This window comes from Staurois parvus, unplaced genomic scaffold, assembly GCF_062004578.1.
Source record: "Staurois parvus isolate SC_StPar_1 unplaced genomic scaffold, SC_StPar_1.0 ptg000354l, whole genome shotgun sequence".
NCBI classification, from domain to species: Eukaryota; Metazoa; Chordata; class Amphibia; order Anura; family Ranidae; genus Staurois; species Staurois parvus.
This window is the reverse complement of record NW_028318150.1, coordinates 2,630,398-2,652,623: the sequence shown is the minus strand read 5'-3', so window position 1 is coordinate 2,652,623 and position 22,226 is coordinate 2,630,398. Positions and strand designations below refer to the sequence as shown.

The following is a 22,226-nucleotide window of genomic DNA, read 5'->3' as shown; positions in this document are numbered from 1 at the left end:
AACACTAAACGTGAGTTTATCAGCTGCAGTGTACATGGGGCCTATCAAACACAATGGATGAACTTACAGGCATATGTGTAACAAAGGAGCCAAACAAAGCCTTCACTGGTGTGTTCTTCTGGAAGCTAAAATGGCTCTGGACTGATTTAGCCCTCATGCACACTGGACGTTTTGACGCTGGTTACGTTAGCTATGTAAAGTCACGTTAAAAACATGAGTTTTCAGCTCTTTTAGCGTTTTTTCATTAGCATTTTGCCGTGATTAGCTGCGTTTTCCCACGTTTATGTTTTTAGTGGCTTTTTTTTACCAAAAAGAAATTTTTTTTTGTAAAAGAAAAGGTCCGAACACACCAGTTTGCTGTATTTTACCGCTTTAGAGCGTTTTTACAGCTAAAAAACTCCTCTAGAAACCCACTAGTCCTGTTTTTTTTCAGCCATAAAACATTGATTACAGTCTATGTGTGCATGGACACATAGGATAACATGCTGGAGAGTTTACTAGCTGTAGAACAAAACGTCAAAAGCCAAAAACAGCAGCTGTAAAATTGTCAAGTGTGCATGAGGACTTAAGAGTTCACCTTTAGGTTCAGAAAAGAATAGACTGCACTTGCAGAGAATGCCCAATAGATGGCACCCTACTCAACACAATGATGAAAATACAGGACACTACCCACCTGGTATACATACCACTACTATATATTTTGAATTACTATAACATTCAACTAGGTAGCTCTTTATTCTGGAAAAGGACTACAAAATCTGAGACAGGTTGGGGGTATTCGTTAGTAGTCCCCAGATTGATGATTTTTTCCTCTACTTTGCAAGCTTTACCATCACTACGAATGGCTTTCATAATAAGAGCAGTTGGGCAGACACCGCACTTTGCTTAAGGGTCTTTCAACAAAACAAGGTCTCCTACTTAAAGCGGAGTTCCACCCAAAAGGGGAAGTTCCACATTAAAGATTGGTCCCCATTAAGGATTGGCACCTTTGTGGAGGAACGGGTACCCGACTTTAACAGGTACCCTCTCCCACTTCCGCTGCGATGGCCTAGGCAGTCGGAAACGGAAGTTGTCATCCTACCCTCCCCGAAGTCTTGTGGGACACGTGACAGATCTCAGAAGATGACGGGGCCATTCAGGAAGTGCAGCGCTATTCGCGCATGTGCAGTGGGCACCTGGCGGTGAAGCCGCAAGCTGTCACAGCCGGGTGCCCACACTGAAGACACCGGCCTCTTGGAATACAGGACGGCCGGTGAAACGGGCTGCGGCGGGGGCACAGCGAGATCATGGGACAGGTGAGTGGTTAAATGAAATATTAAATGTGTCGCGCTCCTCAATATTGTTTAGTGATATATAGTAATAAATAAAAATGAATAAATAAATCTAAATACTTTTAAATGAATATTATAAAATGAATCTAAATAATTTTAAATAAATATTAATCCATAGTGATGAGATTTTACAAACCTTCTAGTGCTATATTTGATTATCTATATTAATGAAAATAAATAGTGTAAAAAAACAAATAAATTCAAATTATATAGACACAATATTATTCAAATCAGGTAAACTGAAAAAACCCCCATGCATAGTGGTATTTATGTGCAAAGCTTATATGTGCAAAAATGCAAAAAAATCTTTTTCCCAAAACAGTTATATAAAAGGGAAATATATATATATGTATGATAAAAAACAATGTGCTAATTCATATGAGAAATAATAATAAAGAAAATAATAAATAAATAATAAATATTGGTAAAACAATCCAAATAATGTAGTGTGCTCACTCTCACTTGTGCAGCCTGCAATAGTGATTATAACTAGATACTGGTTAACCTTAACTCAGGTGACATATAATTGTCCCGACAATGGAAGATGTATTACTGTTGAGGTAGATTGTAATATTGCTTTCCTTCCACTAGATGGCCTTTTCTTCTAAGTTATGAGGGCTGGATGGATGGGAATAGATATCTCCCCTCGTCCTGTTGGAGTCTATCCCCTGTTTCCTCTTCTTCCCTTTTGCTCCTCCAATTTAGGCCATGTAAAAGAAAGATTCCCACATAGTGCTTTATCCTTTATAGAGTGTTTTAATGTGTCTCCAGACAAATGCAAACTTACATTCCACAGGGTAATACAGAGCGTTTTTTGAAATGTGTGCCCTCGCACAATGACAGTACTCGCCGTTCCGCTGTTGGTGGCGTCGTGACGTCAGAGCCCCTCCCCTACGCGTTACGCCACAGGGTCACGTGGCTTCCTCAGGGGGATATAGACAGGAGATAGACTCCCAACAGGACGAGGGGAGATATCTATTCCCATCCATCCAGCCCTCATAACTTAGAAGAAAAGGCCATCTAGTGGAAGGAAAGCAATATTACAATCTACCTCAACAGTAATACATCTTCCATTGTTGGGACAATTATATGTCACCTGAGTTAAGGTTAACCAGTATCTAGTTATAATCACTATTGCAGGCTGCACAAGTTAGAGTGAGCACACTACATTATTTGGATTGTTTTACCAATATTTATTATTTATTTATTATTTTATTTATTATTATTTCTCATATGAATTAGCACATTGTTTTTTATCATACATATATATATATTTCCCTTTTATATAACTGTTTTGGGAAAAAGATTTTTTTGCATTTTTGCACATATAAGCTTTGCACATAAATACCACTATGCATGGGGGTTTTTTCAGTTTACCTGATTTGAATAATATTGTGTCTATATAATTTGAATTTATTTGTTTTTTTACACTATTTATTTTCATTAATATAGATAATCAAATATAGCACTAGAAGGTTTGTAAAATCTCATCACTATGGATTAATATTTATTTAAAATTATTTAGATTCATTTTATAATATTCATTTAAAAGTATTTAATACTAGTATTTAGTAGATTTATTTATTCATTTTTATTTATTACTATATATCACTAAACAATATTGAGGAGCGCGACACATTTAATATTTCATTTATCTATTTTCACGTAACGTTATGAGTATGCGTTTTTGTGTTGATGCACCATTATATTTATAGGAGCTAATTATTCACAAATACTTATATACCACCATAATAGCTCACAAGCTCACACTATCACAACATTTACAGGTGAGTGGTTGTTTTTTTAAAAGTCAGCAGCTACAGTTTTTGTAGCTGCTGACTTTTATATTTTTACAGAGTGGCACTCCGCTTTAAACATATGGTTTGTCCTCGTTCGTCTTGTTTGGAGGGATGACACTCGTTTCCAGAAGGTATCAGCAAAGTTCTGAACCTGCTTCCACTGGCACTTGTAGAGTTCCTTCAATGTAAACTCACCAGGTGGTGCTAATACTGCACAAACGGTCTGAGCATTGCTGGTGTAAGAATTTCAGGTATCTCGGGATCTGTTGAAATGGAAACCAATGGCCTACCATTATGACTACAACTTTATAGTAAGGACTTCATGTGACAATCCAGCAATTTTGTTTTCCATCAACATTCTGGAATTGTCTAGCTATAGTCTAGCCATGCCTCTCACCAAAGACTTCCAACTTCAGAAATCTATATAAACATGGCATGTTTCACATAAGCAGTGTCCCCTGCCACTGATTTCAGGTGATCAGAGCTTTTCTAGCACCATACACACACTCTGACAGATTTCTTATGATGACATGACCTGTCACCACACAGACAAATCTGCAGTCACATCCCTCCTGATGATGCCGTATGACAAGCTAGATCACAGGACACACCATCACCAGGACAGATCACTTGAGATTGGCATCTAGGACTTCCCAATGATCTTCTTCCTTGTTGCCAAGGGCAGCCAGGCGGTTTCCTGAATGCTGCGCTAGGATTGGGTGCAGAATTTGCCACTCGTCATCCGGTTGAACTTGGCTCGTTCTGATAGGTGGAGGGGGATCCCGCCGAGTGATAGCGTCCTGTAGAGGGCAGGCGGCGGAAGTGACGCAGGGAGAGGGATGTTGGAGGAGGCTTCGTGTTATTGTTGTTGTTTCGCTTCTTCCTCCGGCTCCTCCTCCTTAGTGCGGTGTCCACGGCTCTCAGGCTCCGGGGTCGCTCTGTCTCCGGGATGTGCCTGTGTTCAACATGGAGAACAAGCGTGTGGAGGTTCCCGAGGGGGTCCTGGACGACCTGTGCAGGTGACTGGGGCTGGACGGCTCTGCTGTGGGGCACTACAGGGCTCAGCATGGTCTGACTGCTGGCAGTTGTAGTCCTTCTGACAAAGTGGTCTGATATGTAATGGAAGCGCACCCTGCCAGCCTATGGTATAAACGTGCTCCTTCATTTCTGATAGGCTGCTGAATCTAGGATCAATTGAACTGCTCCAGGACCCTCTGCTAGGTTTGCCACCTCATCCCTTTGAAACCGAACACATATTACACGTGTTCTGTGGCTGATTAAGGGGGGAATTGAACTCACTTTGTGCTTTATTCGGGTTCAAAGGGATGAGGTGGCAACCCTACGCCTCTGCACTTATGGGTGTGTCCGGTAATGCACCCCTCTGCTGAGTGCTGTGGTCTCTCCTGACCACCTCTGTTATTACAGGACACAGAAGTGATGTAGGGGTCAGCGGGATGAATCACAGTGGCCTGTGCGGGGGGTGGTGGTGGGTTGTAGGACTGTCCGACATTCCTGGAAGTGTCAGATACCAGTGGCGCCTGGAGCTGTTGAAGAGAGCGCATGTTCACCACACTGAGGAACATAAAAGGCATGGTCCACATTTATGTGTTTCATGTTATACCAATATTTAGGATCTAACAGGAAACAAGGTCACATGACCCAACCTTCCCCCTCTGTCTCCTTGGGTTGCCAACCCACCACCAATTTTTTACTGACAAAACATGGAAAATTTGATGAGTGCATTTTTTATGGGTAACATAAAATATGACAGAGACTCTATTAGAAGGAGAATTTAAGGTCGTTCTAAAGGCTCAAGGTTTTTTTTTGCCTTCATGCATTCTAAACCTGAGTGTATCGCCTCCCCCAAACACTTACCTGAGCCCCATCCCAATCCAGCGATGTCCACGAGAGCCTCGGTTCTCCGGGGACTCTCACTCCTGATTGGCTGAGGCAGTCAGTGAGTCAATCAGGAGAGGGAGGGGGTGGGGCCAAGCCGCGGCTGTGTGTGTGAATGGACATGCAGGCTTGGGAGTACACCTGCTTGGGTGCCCCCATGGCAAGCTGCTTGCTGTGGGGGCACCTGACAGGAGGGAGGGGCCAGGAGTGCTGGTGGGGGAGAAGAGGAGGATCAGCGCTGCTCTGTGCTGAAGAACTGCACAGACTAGGTAAGTATGACATGTTGATTATTTAAAAAAACAAAAAACAAAAAAAAAACAACCCCTCCAGGACTTCAGTGTCACTTTAAATGACATATAAGCATTGAAGTGGTAGTAAACTCCGGATTTTATTTTTACCTACAGGTAAGTTTATAATAAAGCTTACCTGTAGGTAAAATAAATATACCTCCTAAACGTGCACTGTTTAGGAGGTATTCGCTTCATTTGACAGCTGGCGCATGTGCATAGCTGTGCCGTTCCTTCAGAGCACTGTTCCATGGCCCGGGACTCTTGTGTGCATGCGCGGGAGTGACATCATTGTGGCTCGGCCAATCAGATGGGCGGAGTTCATGAACCCGGAAGGAAGACCAGGTGAAGATGAAAGCCTCTGCAGCGGTGAAAGCATGCCGCTGGAGGGCTTCATCTTAAGGCAAGTCCTCCATAATGTGCCAGTATGGGATGCATACTAGCACATTATGCCATTGCCTTGCAGGGGTAAAGGTTTTTTTTAAAATGCAGTTTACTACTGCTTTAAGGCAGGCTATACATTATGCAGTTTTCTTTCCTTCAGCCACAGGAAAGAAAATTGCTTGATTCCTCCATCAACACTGTCAGTGTTGACTGGGGGATCCCTCACACGGAGCTATTGTATTCTGACCGTGGGAAGTTTCCCAGCCATCAGAATACAATGATCACTGCTAGTGGCTATAGCCGTCAGCAGTGATCGAATGAAAAAAAAAAACTGACAGACTGATTGTACTGAAGTCAATTGATAGATCAACTTTACTACAGCCAGTATAGATGGATCAAAATTCGGCCAGTTGCTGCTGAACCTATCAAATTTCGATCTGTCTATGGCCAGCTTAACAATATCCATAGCAACTAATCTGCCTGGCCTTACAATGAAAAAGTCAAAACAGCGTGACAAAATGTGAGCACAGCTAGGATTATGAAAAGTCTGGGGAACCCTGGGATGGAACAGAAAAGAAAGTCATACGCCATGTACAGCGCAGCACAGTAGATGGGTGTCATGTTCAGGATGCATCTAACTTTAAGGGGAATGATTAAACCAGTGTTTTTCACCATTTTTTCAGTCAAGGCACCCTTTAGAAATGTGTACACCAGTCTGGGAACCCTTAACCCTTACACGTATTGGGGTTTTTTTCTAACCTAAGACATGTAGCAGACTCCATTTTGGCCTAAAAAAATGAAGAAATTAGATTTTTCTTTAAATTTGTTTGTTTGATATGTCTTATAGCAGTAAAAAATATTTTTTTGTTTCAAAATTATCGATCTTTTTTCATTTGTATAATAAAAACTCAGTGGTGACCAAATACCACCAAAAGAAAGCTATATTTGTGTGAAACAATTATATAAATTTAATTTGGGTACAGCGTTGCATGACCGTACAATTACCAGTTGAAATAGCAATAAATGGCCTGGTCATGAAGGGGGTAAAGCCTTTCAGAGCTCAAGTGGGTAAATGCTACATGAATCATCTGCCCTTACTCAAAATGGCCATGGCCAGAAGTGATAGGGGAGTGTTTTTCTCAGCAAAATAAAGCATTGAGACATGGATGGATGAATTTTCTTTGAATATTAAAAATGGATTAAAGTGATTGTAAACCTTCACCTTTGCAAAACAATCTATTTAGTTTAACCCTTTTGCTGACAGCGGGGGGTTTTAAACACACTTTTGGTGGATGCAGCAACTAGCATTGTGTTTAAATCTGACAATCTTGACCCCTGCCTGTGAGATGGAAGCAGTAGTTGGGCGCCTCTGGTGGCGACCGATTGCCATACCAGCGCCCTGATCACCGTCATACCCCATACCAGCGTACGGCATTTTAGAATCTCAATTGATCATTTTCCAAATATATATCCCATAGTTTGTAGACTCTATAGCTTTCACAAAGACTAAATAATATAAACTGTTATTTTTTGCAAAATTGTATATCAAAAACTAAGCAAAAAAAATTTTTTTTCTTTCAAAATTTTCAGTATTTCTTCATTTATATAGCAAAAAATGAAAAACCCAACACAATTGTATACCATAGATGGTATGAAAGGATGCCATCCATTGTTTCCAATTGTCATGTAATTTGCTGTGATTGGTCACAGCAATCACATGACACTGGCAGAGAACACAGCCAGTGACAGATTGTACCGCTGCAAGGCCCCATGGCCGCATTAGCGCCACATTTTGAGAGGACATCATATGACGCCCACTCAGAAGGAGGAATGTCCCGCTCGGCCGCCAATCTGCTATAGACTGGGTGGGAACATGTTAATACATGATTTTACATTTTGACTATAGATATGTTTTAACTCAAATTGTTAAAAAAAAAACACAATTTTTTTAGTTATCTGTTTTTCTACTTTGAAATTTATGTATGTGTTTGGCTCTGATTTCCAGCATGCTTTTCGGAAAGGGGAGATCAGATGTTTGATACAATGTGAGAAATTTACTAAAGGCAAATACACTGTTCCTTTGATACAATGTGAGCAATTTACTAAAGGCAAATACACTGTTCCTTTGAGTGGCAGATATCTTACTAAAGGACATGGAAAACATTAAAGATCACCAGGGTTCAGCGTCTTTTTTTTATTTATTTTTAAGTCACTCTGTGCAGTTATTGTATTTATTTTATTCCAGCTACTTATATAGCGCTGTCAATTTAAGTAGTGCTTTACACACAAAGTCCCTAACTCACATGTAGAAAACCCACACAGGCACAGGGAAAACATGCATAATCCGGGCACCTATGTTTTCCTCATGGATAAACACAGGTTTCTACAATGACTCACAGAAAACAATAGTTTTCTATGTGTCATGTTCACACCAGATTGCTGTGTTTCTTCTTGTTCTAGAGAACAACACACTAGCATTTTTTAAGCTCTTGGAAGCTGTTATCACCATTTTTTTTCTGCTTCTAGATGTTAAACAGTGTTATCCTATGTGTCAAGGCTATTAGCGTTTTTCAAGCTTTAGCATTTAGGAGCAGAAAAAAATTGCTTTTGTTGAGTTTTTGGGAATTTTTTTTTCAGCAGAAAAAAAGCTATTAAAACGCTCTTAAAAGCTTTTTTCTCGTTTTTTTTTTTTTTCTTCCCTACATGTTCTGTAAAAAACGCTAATAAAACGCTAGCACTCCTGAATGCTACTAAACGCTACTAAAAACAACTCTATTGTGTGTTTTATGCAGCATTTTTGAGCTAAAAATGAAAAAAAAAAAAAACTCTAGTGCACATAGAGCCTAAAAGGAATTAACTAGCCTGATAAAAAGTAAGGATGTCATGAAGAAAACAGAAAAATATAATAAAACAGATGTCACTGTAAAAATATAAATAGCCCACCTTAAAGTGATAAAGGTCAGTAGCATGTTTTGCAGTGTACAGAGGTCAGTAGGATGTAGGAGAGTTTATAAAGGTCTCTAGTATGTATTGCAGTGTACAGGGGTCAGTAGTATGTGAGGCATTGTATAGAGATCAATAGTAGGTAAGGCAGCGTTTAAAGTGATTCTAACAGTTCATTTTTTTTTTTGTGTAAAATACCAAACATGTCTATACTTACCTGCTCTGTGCAATGGTTTTGCACAGAGCAGCCTGGATCCGCCTCCTCTTGGGTCTCCCACAGGCTCTCCTGGCCTTTCCTGTCTGTCGGGTGCCCACGCAGCAAGCCGCTTGCTATGGGGACACCCGCGGCTTTGTGTGTCCATACACACACAGAGCAGCGTCTTGCTCCCCCCCCCCCCCTCATTGGCTGACTAGCTGTAATTGACAGCAGAGAGAGCCAATGGTTTCTGCTTGCTGTCTCAGCCAATGAGGAGGCAGAAACCTGGGGCAGCCGAGGCTGTCATTCACATTGCTCAGGCAAGTATCGGGGCTGGGGGACCTGCTGTACACAGAAGGTTTTTTACCTTCATGCATAAACACCTTCAGCCTTTACAACCACTTTAAGGCAGCGTACATGTAAGATTAAAAAAGAAACTTAAAAAAGATTAAATAGAACAGGACCACCTGGCAGAGGTTTCTTTAGTGTATGGGCTTCCATTAACAGCCGGATTCCACCTTCTTTTGGCTGTGTAGGATTTCACTGGCATAATTGGGCCCCTGAAGACAGACTGGAGCAGTGGTTCTTTTCACAGTTTATGTACCAGTTTGTTTCTTATAAGCTGAATAGTTGTAGCAGCACAGTGCCTTGTTAGTTATCATATCTGCCTTGCTGCACTGGAGTCCTTAGTTGGAATCCCAGTCAAGATACTATCTGCATGGAATTTGCATGTTCTCCCTGTGCTTGCGTGGGTTTCCTTTGAGTACTCCAGTTACTTCCCATATTCTAAAGACATGTTGTTAGGTAATCGGCTCCTAACTAAATTGGCTCTAGTATGCGAGCATATACAATATGCATGAGAACTTCTTGTGGAGAAGGGCCTATGTGAATGTATACAGTATATAAAGTGCTGTGTAAAACTGTTGGTACTATATAAATACCAGTAAAAAAATTAAAAAAATAATTCCTCTTCGGAAACCTGGTCTGTAAACATTTTGTGAAGGAAATGGTTGTTTTATTGTCAGAACTCCTTTAAAATGTTAATACTGAAAAAACTCTGTGATGTGTGCTACCTGGCCCAAGTAAGGCATCTGTCAGATAAGACATGCATAGTTTGATATTGCATTATTCCTGTGTTATTTGGTTGTCTATTTTATCTCGATTTTTCAGCTCTATTCATATAATGTTTTTTTTTTTTTTTTATCCACAGCCGATTTATTTTACACATTCCCAGTGAAGAGAGAGACAATGCAATCAGAGTGTGCTTTCAAATCGAACTGGCCCATTGGTTTTACTTGGACTTCTGCATGCAAAATTTTCCAGGCTTGCCTCAGTGTGGGATAAGAGACTTTGCTAAAGCAGATATCCTTTTATTCTTTGACAGCTTTTCTCAGAAAAGGAATACAGAGACATCCTTTCACATAATTTAGAAATGACCACTTGCAGCGTATTGTGGATGTGAGTACTTGTTATTTAATGTTGCATTCACGCAGGCATTTTGCCATGCTGCAAATCCCATTGGCAGAAATCTACTGATTCCTGCTGCTGAGATTGACCGCTGTGTGCAGATAGCAGTGGGGTGAACCCAGATCCCTGTTCACTTGTGGCGATCACGGCTGGAGGCACACAAAGCAATTGCTGGCTGTGCGCACAGGCACGGATAGCTGTGGTTGCTGAGAGCCTCTCATTGCAGTGTATAGGCTTGGCTGCCACTGATATTCACATGCAACTGTCAATCCCACCAGCAGGAATCTGTATTTTCCTGCCACTGGGATTTGCAGTATAGCAAAATGCCCATGCACATGCAGCTTAAAGTTTATGGTTATTTAAGCTAGCCTCAAAGAGACTTGCCTGTTCAGGACAAAATGTGCAGCCTATTTGCTGACAATGTCATAAGCTCCTCCCTATTGCTTCCTCACAACTCCTGCTTTTCCAGCTGCCACTAGAATACCCCATGTTGTCTGGTACAAATGGTGTCACCCTCCCCATCATGCATCATAGGACAACGTCACTTGCTCCCACAAACACTAGGTGTTTGCAGTGGCAGTCATGGTAAAGGAGGTAGTGGTAGAGCCATACTGGACAAGAGGTGGACAAAGTTATTACTTGAGCCAAAATGTCCTGTATTCCGCTGCTCACCACAAAGATGGGGATCTCCCAGGAGAGGTGAGGAGTCCATTCTCAGGGCTTGGTGAAATAACAATGTTAAATAGACTCAAAAGTACTCCTAAGCAGACTGATTTGCAGGTGGAGGATATTATAAACAACAGTCAGTGCTGGTGTTCAGAGTCAAAATAGCAAAGGGGGTAAAGAGAACAACAAGGGAGAGCACTGGAGAGGTTAGTACAAGGTAGATGGGGGTGGACTTTACACAGATGACATGAAAGGTTACAGGGTCTCTTTTTAGTAGAATGTAGTTCATAATTTTTTTTTTTTTTTTTTGAAGCTTTAAAGTCCTGGCGCAGAAATACAACATTAAGCTAGCTAAAAGTCCTGTCACATGAATGGAAGTTCCAGCTTTGGCACTTGTCACTTTCTGTCCAGGTACAATGGTCACTGTGACAAATAAGGAGGCTGGATCTCACCAATTGGGACACAGGAAGCAATATAAACATTGTCTTAAGCCTTCTTCACTCTGTTTCAAGCAAGAAAAACGTTTTGGTTGGAGTTCTGTTTAATGTTGGATTTGTGAAATGCATTCAATAGCATCTGAAAACCAGACTAGTGTCTAACAGTGTGGGGATAAAATAACATTTGCAACCATAGCAATTTGAAGTTTGACGGATTGAGCTGTCCTATAACCGTTGTAATTATTACTTATTTAGTGCTTGTTCACACATACTGCAGTGATCTACCTTTTTCCACACTGGATTAACGGAGGTCGCCTCTAGGGCACCTAGACTACAGTTGTTTTCAGTGTGCCTTGTGTGTGTCAGTGCAGAAAAATGCAGACGTGCTGCATTTTCTCTAAAGAACATTGGATGACACCACAGGCCTATGCAGAGACCTGGATAGGTACTGTCAATCAAGTTAAAAGCAAAGAAAAAAGACGAGGTGCATTGTGTTGTACAGTGTACCACTTCAGTACACCAGCCGCACACTGATTTTAATGTGCAGCTGGTGTGAATGTGCACTTATTTGCATCAGAATTGCTTTTCTGAGATGCAAAAGAATTCAGAAGTCCCTGTAGCTTCCCAAAAAGCATCTGTACTCAAGATACAAAATAAATGTACCTGGAAGCATCCTGTACACTATCCAACAGGTATAGGAATGTGTCATAATAGTTATCTAATATTGATTTCTTGTGATCCCAAATCTTATGTATACCTTCTGCCTGGAGTGGTTCTGAAACCCTTTGGGACTATCTCTTTACCTGAAAAACATTTTTATTCCTTTACAACAAGTGCACTATTTCAGCATTGCCCATTTTTACTTCCAAACGGTGAAGATGTTCAGAGGGTCTTAGATGAATGGAAGGAGTACAAAATGGGAGTGCCTACCTATGGTGCCATTATTCTTGATGAGACCCTTGAAAATGTAAGTGATTTATTTATCAGCCAGGATGCTATTATAAATTCTTCTTTTCTGTTGAACGTAATTGATGAAACGTCTTTAAACCTAAAAGTGCGTACGCAGAGATTGTCTTCTGTCAAAAATGCAGTAGACCCAGAAATACCTGTAACTGAACTTCTACGTATCTTGAAATATTCAGCAAAAATTACATTTGGCCTCATTACCTCCCATATGTGGCATCAATGGCCAATTGTAGGAGGAGTGGGCAGGACCCAAGCACAGCTTATAGAGGAAAAGATTTACATAAATTCAGCTTTCTTTAGATCTGTTGCTCATATTGAGTTCTCAAAGGCAGTAACCTCTACTTTTCTCATCTTATGTGTAATTTGAGTTGCCCAGGTTTGTGACAGGCTTACTCTAAACATTTATGGCATTTAGTTTTAGTTTACTTTAACCACTTGCCCTCCAGAGGATTGCAACCACTTTAACTCTAGGTGCTTTAAAATGGCCTCTGGTCAAAGTGGAAAGAGAGCATTTTTTCCTTACCATTTTAAGTGCATAGAAAAAATATGATTGGAAAGCAAAACTGCCTAAAGAGAGCGTCATTTACAAAATAAATACTACCACTTCAGTGTTAAAGTAAATACAACATTGTTGGTGAACCACTAAGCTGGAATAAAAGAGCTGAAGTTGTTAAAACGACACTTGCCCATGCAGGGCAGAATGACCGTGTCTATGCAAAGGCCGCCTCCCCTTCATTTCCCCCGACCCCTTAGAGCCTATATTGATGTTGCTTCAGATGGGTTTTTCATTCCCATACAAGTCTGTGTTTGTTGCTCAAATTGGGCAAATTTGCATGTTTTTGAGCATTTTTAATTCCATAGAAGTGAATGGAAATGTGCGATTTGCGCGTTTTTGTGTGTTTTGTCTCGTGTTTTTGAGCGTTTTTCTGCTCAAATGAATAGATGTTTAATAAAAAATAATTAATAAATGTTAAATAAAGAAAATGAATACACAAATAAAAATAATCATGAATAATAAATATGTAATAATTAACCCCTAACCTTAATACCCTAAAATAAATAAAAAAATACATTATTAATATAATAATAAACACCCTAACAAAAATATATTCATAATAATAAACACCCTAACAATAATAAGACAATAATAATATTGCAAAAGATAGCAGGACAAACCCCAAAAAATTATTCAAATATATTAATAGTAAAAAGGTCAAGTCCGAGCATGTAGGCCCTTTACAAAATAATCTAGAGTGGGTGACTGGGGACAAGAAGAAGGCAAATTTCTTAAATACGTTCTTCAGCTCTGTGTATACAAAGCAGCATGGTGGAACTCTTGTCCATAATGGGCATGGTATTGACACAGCTCCAGATGATCCACATTGGCTCACCATTGATATGATCCAGAAATATTTAGACAGGATAAAGGTGAATAAAGTACCTGGATCGGATGGCATACACCCATGGGTCCTTAAAGAATTGAGCTCTGTCATTTCAAAGCCGTTGTTTCTAATTTTTAAGGACTCTTTAATGACTGGCATAGTACCAATGGATTGGCGTAAGGCCAATGTGATGGCTATTTTGAAAAAGGGGTCAAAATCTTTACCAAGTAATTCTAGACCTGTTAGTTGGGAAGATACTGGAGAGTTTAATAAAAGACCATGTAGATGAGTTCTAAGCAACAGACAGCATGGATTCATAAAAGACAGAAGTTGTCAAATCTGATTTCTTTTTATGAGATGAGCAAAACCTTGGACAGAGGGGTGGCGGTGGACGTGGTACACTTGGATTTTGCAAGAGCGTTTGAAACCGTTCCCCACACACGGCTAATGTGTAATCTGTATGCAAAAGGATAGAAAACTGGCTAAAAGATTGTATTCAGAGAGTAGTGGGTAATGATTCATATTTTGAAAGGGTTGTTAGTGGTGTACCCCAAGGTTCAGTGTTGGGACCCTTACTTTTTAATATATTTATAAACGATATAGGGTCTGGGATTATAAATCCCATTTCAGTCTTTGCCGATGACACCGAACTGTGCAGTGGAATAACGTCCTTACAGCATGACTCCATTTTACAAGCCGACCTCCATGCACTGTTTAATTGGGCAACTACAGTTGCAAGAAAAAGTATGTGAACCCCTTGGGATTACGTGGAGTTTTGCATGCATTGGGCATAAAATGTGCTCTGAACATCATCTAAGTCACAACAATAGAAGAACACAGTCTGCTGAACATAATACTACACAAACATTAGATGTTGCCATGGTTTAATTGCACATAACATGTAAACATTCACAGTGCAGGGAGGAAAAAGTGTGAACCTTTGGACTTAATAACTGGTTGATCCTCCTTTTGGCCGCAATAACCTCAAGCAAACATTTCCTGTAGTTGCAGATCAGACCTGCACAACGATCTGGAGTAATTTTGGACCACTCCTCTTCACAAAACTGTTTCAGTGTAGCAATATTCTTGGGATGTCTGGTGTGAATCGCTCTCTTAAGGTCATGCCACAGCAGTTCAATCGGGTTGAGGTCAGGACTCTGACTGGGCCACACCAGAAGGCGTATTCTGTGCTGTTGCAGCCATTGTTTTGTTGAATTACTTGTATGCTTTGGGTCATTGTCCTGTTGCATCACCCATCCTCTGCGGAGCTTCAGTTGGCGGACAGATGGTCATACGTTTTCCTGCAAAATGTCTTGATAAACTCTGGAATTCATTTTCCCATCAATGACAACAATCCGTCCAGGCCCTGAGGCAGCAAAGCAGCCCCAAACCATGATGCTCCCTCCGCCATGTTTTACAGTGGGGATGAGGTTTTGATGTTTGTGTGCTGTGCCTTTTTTTCTCCACACATAGTGTTGTGTGTTCTTCCCAAACAACTCGATCTTGGTTTCATCTGTCCACTTTATATTTTGCCAGTAGTGCTGTGGAACATCCAGGTGCTCTTTTGCAAACTTCAAACGTGCTGCAATATTCTTTTTGGACAGCAATGGCTTCCTCTGTGGTGTCCTCCCATGTACTCCATTCTTGTTTAATGTTTTCCTTATTGTAGATGTGTCAACAAAAATGTTACCATGTGCCAGAGATTTCTGTAGGTCTTTAGCTGACACTCTGGGATTCTTCTTTACCTCGTGCAGCATTCTGCGCTGTGTTCTTGCAGTCATTTTTACAGGACGACCACACCTAGGGAGAGCAGCAACAGTGCTAAACTTTCTCCATTTGTAGACAGTCTGTCTTACCATGGACATATGAACATCAAGGCTTTTGGAGATACTTTTGTAACCCTTTCCAGCTTAATGCAAGTCAACAATTCTTGATCGTAGGTCTTCTGAGAGCTCTTTTCTGCAAGGCATGGTTCATATCAAACAGTGCTTTTTGAAACCAGTAAACCCAAAACAGGTGTGTGTTTTTTAAGGGCAGGACAGCTGTCAGCAACACATCCAATATCATCACACTGATTGGAGTCAAGGTTGGCTCACTCCTGGCTCCAATTAGCTCTGGGAGAAGTCATTAAGCTAGGGCCTCACATACTTTTTCCTCCCTGCACTGTGAATGTTTACATGTTATGTACAATTAAACCATGGCAACATCTAATGTTTGTGTAGTATTATGTTCAGCAGACTGTGTTCTTCTATTGTTGTGACTTAGATGACGTTCAGAGCACATTTTATGCCCAATTCATGCAAAACTCCACGTAATCCCAAGGGGTTCACATACTTTTTCTTGCAACTGTATGTGGCAAATAAGGTTTAATGTTGATAAATGTAAGGTTATGCACTTGGGGGCTAAGCATATGCATGCATCATACATACTAGGGGGAGTACAACTGGGGGAATCAATGGTGGAGAAGGATCTGGGAGTTCTGGTAGATCACAAGTTTAATAATGGCATGCAATGCCAAGCTGTGGTTTCTAAAGCGAGCAAAATCCTCTCTTGTTTTAAAAGAGATATAGACTCCAGAGATAGAGAGATATCATTAGTAAGACCTCATCTGGAATATGCAGTTCAGTTTTGGGCACCAATTCACAAAAAGAACATTGGGGAACTGGAGAAGCAGGAGTGTATTTACCTAAAGGCAAACAAGGCACTTGCCTAGGGCGGCATTTTTCAGGTGGGCAGCACCTCACCCCAGAAGAAGGGATGGAAGAAGGGACACGTGCTCCATGGGAACCAAAAGGGATCTAAGAGAGGCTGCGGGCTGCTTAATGGTGTATGTGATGAAGATGAGTGTCTTTCTCTCTATGGCCAAAGAAGGGGGGGGGGGTGTAGTGGAAGGCAGGGGTGTTATTGGTCACTTTTCACGAGCGGGGGGTTGGGGGTTGGTGTTGGTTGGTGTCCGTGGGGCTGGACGATTGACAATTTTTGTGTTGCCTAGGGCAGCACAAAACCTAAATACACCAATGCAGAGAAGGGCGCCCAAATTGATACGAGGCATGGAGGAGATCAGCTATGAGGAAAGATTAGAGGAACTGAATTTATTATTCTCTCTTGAAAAGAGGAGATTAAGGGGGATATGATCAACATGTATAAATACATCAGTGGTTCATATAGTGAACTCGGTGTATAATTATTCACCCTGCGGTCATCACAGAGGACAAGGGGACACTTTTTACGTCTGGAGGAAAAGAAATTTAATCTACAAACATGGAAAGGTTTCTTCACAGTAAGAGCTGTGAAAATGTGGAATAGACTCCCTCAAGAGTTGGTTTTGGCCAGCTCAGTGGATTGCTTTAAAACAGGCCTGGAGTCTTTCTTGGATACAGAGAATATATCTGGTTACTAACCTTTATAGGTAGAGTTGATGCAAGGAATATCTGATTTTTTTCCCCTGCAGGAGCAAATTGGATCATGCTTTGCTGGGTTTTTTTGCCTTCCTCTGGATCAACTGTGGGTATAGGATTATAATTTTTTTTTTTTTTAACTGGATGGACTTTGTCTTTTTTCAGCAAGACTAACTATAATAAATAAAATCTTAACCCCTAATCCAGACCCTAACACCTAACTTTATCCCCTAACCTTAAACTTAACCCCTAATTCTAACCCTAAAAACACCTAAACATAATCCCTACCCATAACTCTAAACCCTAACTCTAACCCCTACCCTAACAAAAAGCTGAAAAATGATGAAACAGATGATATTTCTCTATTGGCTATTAAAAGTACACCAAAGCTCAAAAACGCTTTTTAAAATGTGCATACAAATGCATGACAAAACTCACAAAAAACTGCTCAAAAACTAGATGCTCAGGTGCGCATGCAGCTTTACACTCACTCACTGCTTCTTTCTCCCCTGCTGCCAGCCTAATACGGTCACAATACCTAACACTTCCAGGTGTGGAGAAGCATGTGACCTCCTTTCCTGTGACAGTGTTTGGGTCTAAAAGCAAATTGGTAGGCCCAAGCAGTGTTGCATGACCAGTTGGATGATGTCATCTCTCCCTCCATCATCGAAACAGCTTATTCTAAGAAAGAAGAAAGCAGCAGTGGTGAGTATAAGGGGTCAGGGGTCCTTTTCAGAGACTCTGCCACTTTGCCCTGCATGGCCAAGTGATCTTGTCTGTTTAGTGCACTAGAAGAATGAATATTAAAATAAAGTGTTTCTCTGTAGTGTGTTAAGCATCATTTTGGGAAAGATGCAAGGGATTTATTAAGTACTGAATGACATCTCCCCAAGCATGTAACAAAGGAGCATTCTTTGGTTCAAAATGAATTATGAACACAAACTTAAGAAAGTTGGTTTTAAGCCATATTTTTTCACTAATGACCATTTATGGTTTTGTAGGTTCTGCTTGTCCAGGGTTATTTAGCAAAGTCTGGCTGGGGCTTTCCTAAAGGGAAAGTGAATAAAGAGGAGGCTCCCCATGACTGTGCTGCAAGAGAGGTATGTTTATCTCATCCATAAATGTTCTACATAAATACAGTGAAGGAAAGAAGTATTTGATAACCTGCTGATTTTGAATGTTTGCCCACTCACAAAGAAATGATCAGTCTAAAAATCGAATGGTATGTGTATTGTAACACTGAGAGACAGAATAGCAACAAAAAATTCAAAAGAAATGCATGTCTAACAAATTATGCACTGATTTGCATGTTCATGAGGGAAATGAGTATTTGATCCCCTATCATTCAGCAGGATTTCTGGCTACCAGTTGTCTTTCATACAGGTAACAAGCTTAGATTAGAAGCATGCTCTTAAAGTGAGTGATGCTAATCTCATTTTGTTACCTGTATAAAAGACACCTGTCCACAGGAGCAATCAAACAATCAGATTCTAAACTCTCCACCATGGCAAAGACCAAAGAGCTGTCCAAGGATGTCAGAGACAAGATTGTAGACCTACACAAGGCTGGACTGGGCTACCAAGCTATCACCAAGCAGCTTGGTGAGATGGTGACAACAGTTGGTGCAATCATTTGCAAATGGAAGAAACACAAAACAATTGTCAGTCTCCCTAGGTATGGTGCACCATGCAGGATCTCACCTCGTGGAGTGTCAATGATCATGAGAACAGTGAAGAATCATCCCAGGACTACATGTGAGGATCTTGTCAATGATCTCCAGGCAGCTGGGACCACAGTCACCAAGAAAACAATTGGTAACAATACACCGACAAGGATTGAAATCCTGCAGTGCCTGCAAGGTCCCTCTGCTCAAGAAAGCACATGTCCAGACCCATCTGAAGTTTGCCACTGAACATCTGAATGATTCTCCTTTGAATCTGGACTGGTTGTGGTCAGATGAGACCAAAATCGAGCTCTTTGGCATCAACTCAACTTGCCGTGTTTGGAGGAGGAGGAATGCTGCCTATGACCCCAAGAACACCATCTTAACTGTCAAACGTGGTGGAAACACTCTGCTTTGGGGGTGTTTTTCTGCTAAGGGGACAGGACAACTGCACCGCATCAAAGGGACGATGGACGGGGCAATGTACTGTCAAATCTTCTGTGAGAACCTTCTTCCCTCAGCCAGGGCATTGAAAATGGGTTGTGAATGGGTGTTCCAACATGACGATGACCCAAAACACATGGCCAAGGCAACAAAGGAGTGGCTCAAGAAGAAGTACATTAAGGTCCTGGAGTGGCCTAGCCAGTCTCCAGACCTTAATCCGATTGAATATCTGTGGAGGAAGCTGAAAGTTTGAGTTGCCAAACGTCAGCCACCAAACCTTAATGACTTGGAGAGGATCTGCCAAGAGAAGTGGGCCAAAATCCCTCCTGAGATGTGTGCAATCCTGGTGGCCAACTACAAGACAAGTCTGAGCTCTGTTATTTCCAACAAGGGATTTGCCACCAAGTACTAAGTCATGTTTTGTGAAGAGAAATACTTATTTCCCTTATGAACATGCAAAGCAGTGCATAATTTTTTAGACATGCATTTCTTTTGCATTTTTTGTTGCTATTTTGTCTCTGTGTTACACGTACTATTCGATTTTTAGACTGATCATTTCTTTGTGAGTGGGCAAACATTCAAAATCAGCAGGGGACCAAATACTTTTCCTTCACTGTACATTGCATGAGCTCACCTGAATAATTCAGGTTCACGTTTACAGTGTAAAACATTAATCCATGCAAAAAGAAAAGAATTCCATAACTCAATTTGATACTGGAATTATCCAGTTATTATTGCTCTTTTAGCAAAATACTTCATTATGATGGAGCAAGACATTTGCAGACTAATGGTGCCTTTAAAATAACTAACCCCCCCAGAAAGGTGATATATTGCATCTTACCAGTCCTTAGATGTGGTGGCTGCTTTAGTTTCCAATTTAAGGGTAAGAACATTTTTATAAAATACTTGTTGATCTTACCATAAACGCAGTGTTCTTGTTACTTCCTGCTGAACTGAAAGTACAAAAACAATCTGCTTTTCAAGTTGTCTTCTGTAAAGTACTAATTCCCTTCCCTTATCTAATGGAGATAAATAGAGGAAGACATACATATGTGTAGTCCAAATGAAAAGTGCAGCCAAAGGTGTCAGCCAAAGCTTCCTGCATAGATACAATAAAGAAATGAGCGTAGCAATCTTAGGACAGGAAATGTGTTACTGCTACAATCACCAGGTCAGGTAAAAAGAAAGCTAATGCAGCCATCTCATCTAATGATATATAAACTACAACATAGAACCCACTGCTTATCAAGTTGTTTCTCCAAATAAGGTAATTTATTTATCTGTAAATAAACAATATCCAACACCTCTAGTTTTACAAAAATGTGTGTGGAAAAGACCCAGCGGGCCCTTTAAGAAAAAACTGTCTAGAAACAATATTGTTTTCCTAGTGGACTGATTATAGTATTGTAAGATATGCTGGTGTCTGTACTGGGTACAAATCTAAGAAGAGACTAAAGATGGCCTTGCATGGCTCAAATTTTAGGTGATTCCTGCTGAATCTGCAGAAATTTAAGCTGTTGGGCAACCCTGTCAACACCACCTGGCACCACAAAAGCTGACTGAAAAATTGAAGGAGCCAAATGGAGGATTGTCAGCTGTATAGTGACTACATCCTATCAGATGCAGTCACTGTTCAGTTATTCAGACAGCACAAACCAAAAACACTATTTAATTAATTCAATATACAAAGCAAACTCTCCTATCCATCCATGTTTCCATGTTTTATTTTGCTGACAAATCACTTTGAAAAGCGCCCCTCTAGCAGTTCTGGTTGCTGCCATCTTAAGTAAAGGCAGGTGAATTTACTTCCTGGAATCTGCAATCCATCTGCCTTAGCTAAGAAAACCTTTCCTTAAGACTCCTGGGATGGATTACTTCATTTGCCTAGGCATGGAAACGAGGAAGTGACTCCATTTCCTAACACATTCATAGGCACATTGCAGGTGAAAAAAAAAATGGAAAGGAGAATCACTGCAAGTAAGCATTTAGAATATTTGATTTTTTTTTTTATGTTTTTATCTGCAATTTTATAATTGGTGACAGGTCTCTTTAGATGTTGGTGCAAACTGAAGAGAATTTTTAAAAGAACTGACCCATTGCACATCTGGTAGTTAATGTATGAAAACAATAACCAGTCTTTAGCTATTAAACTGTTACAATTACAAGTTACAATTTGATCATACTATTTCCTTTAGATCTTTAGAACAGCTGTGTAATCTGAGGATGTACCCTAAACGACTCTGGGAATGTAGCAGAAAAAATGTGTTCAGATTAGAAGATTTATGTATTTAGTTGAGATTTTCATTCTTGTAAGATTGATGCAATAGAATGAATATAATTTATTTTCCATCTGACAGAATGTTGGTTTATCAAATGCTGATCTGTTTCAGGTGCTTGAAGAGACAGGCTTTGATATCAAAGATCGCATGTGCAATACTGATTATATTGAGCTGAAGATCAATGATCAGTTGGCTCGTTTATATATCATTCCTGGAGTCCCAAAAGACACAAAATTTAACCCAAAAACAAGGAGAGAAATACGAGTAAGTTGCTTGATACTTTATTAGTACAATTAAATTGACTTGCTGACCAAATTTAACTGTGTGTACATAGTAAGTGACATAATATACATGGTTCAAAGATAAAATTTCAAGTGCAGAAAGTCAACACAGGAATTAGGAAATAAGGGTGGGAGAACATTATGTTTATGTATCTGTTCAAAAATTCTGTGACCAATGTTCTAAACCTTTAATGTACACTGCTCAAAAAAATTAAAGAAACACTTTTTAATCAGAGTATAGCATCATGTCAATTAAACTCCTGGGATATTAATCTGGTCAGTTAAGTAGCAGAGGGGTTTATTAATCAGTTTCAGCTGGTTTGGTGTTAATGAAATTAACAACAGGTGCACTACATGGGCAAAAATGAGATGACCCCTCCAAAACAGGAATGGTTTTACAGGTGGAG

The 22,226-nt window shown here is 40.3% G+C and overlaps 1 protein-coding gene across 1 annotated transcript in view; it reads left to right on the top strand.

The window, feature by feature from the left end:
* Positions 1–3,974: 3,974 nt before the first annotated feature.
* The window catches only part of DCP2 (decapping mRNA 2), a 44,000-nt gene continuing 25,748 nt past the window's right edge, over positions 3,975–22,226 (top strand). Inside the window, exons 1-5 of the mRNA XM_089684731.1 lie at positions 3,975–4,149; positions 10,047–10,198; positions 12,246–12,373; positions 18,154–18,252; positions 21,650–21,802. Coding sequence (XP_089540857.1) covers positions 4,097–4,149; positions 10,047–10,198; positions 12,246–12,373; positions 18,154–18,252; positions 21,650–21,802 — 585 coding nt within the window. The 5' untranslated portion in view covers positions 3,975–4,096. The remainder of the gene's footprint in view (positions 4,150–10,046; positions 10,199–12,245; positions 12,374–18,153; positions 18,253–21,649; positions 21,803–22,226) is intronic.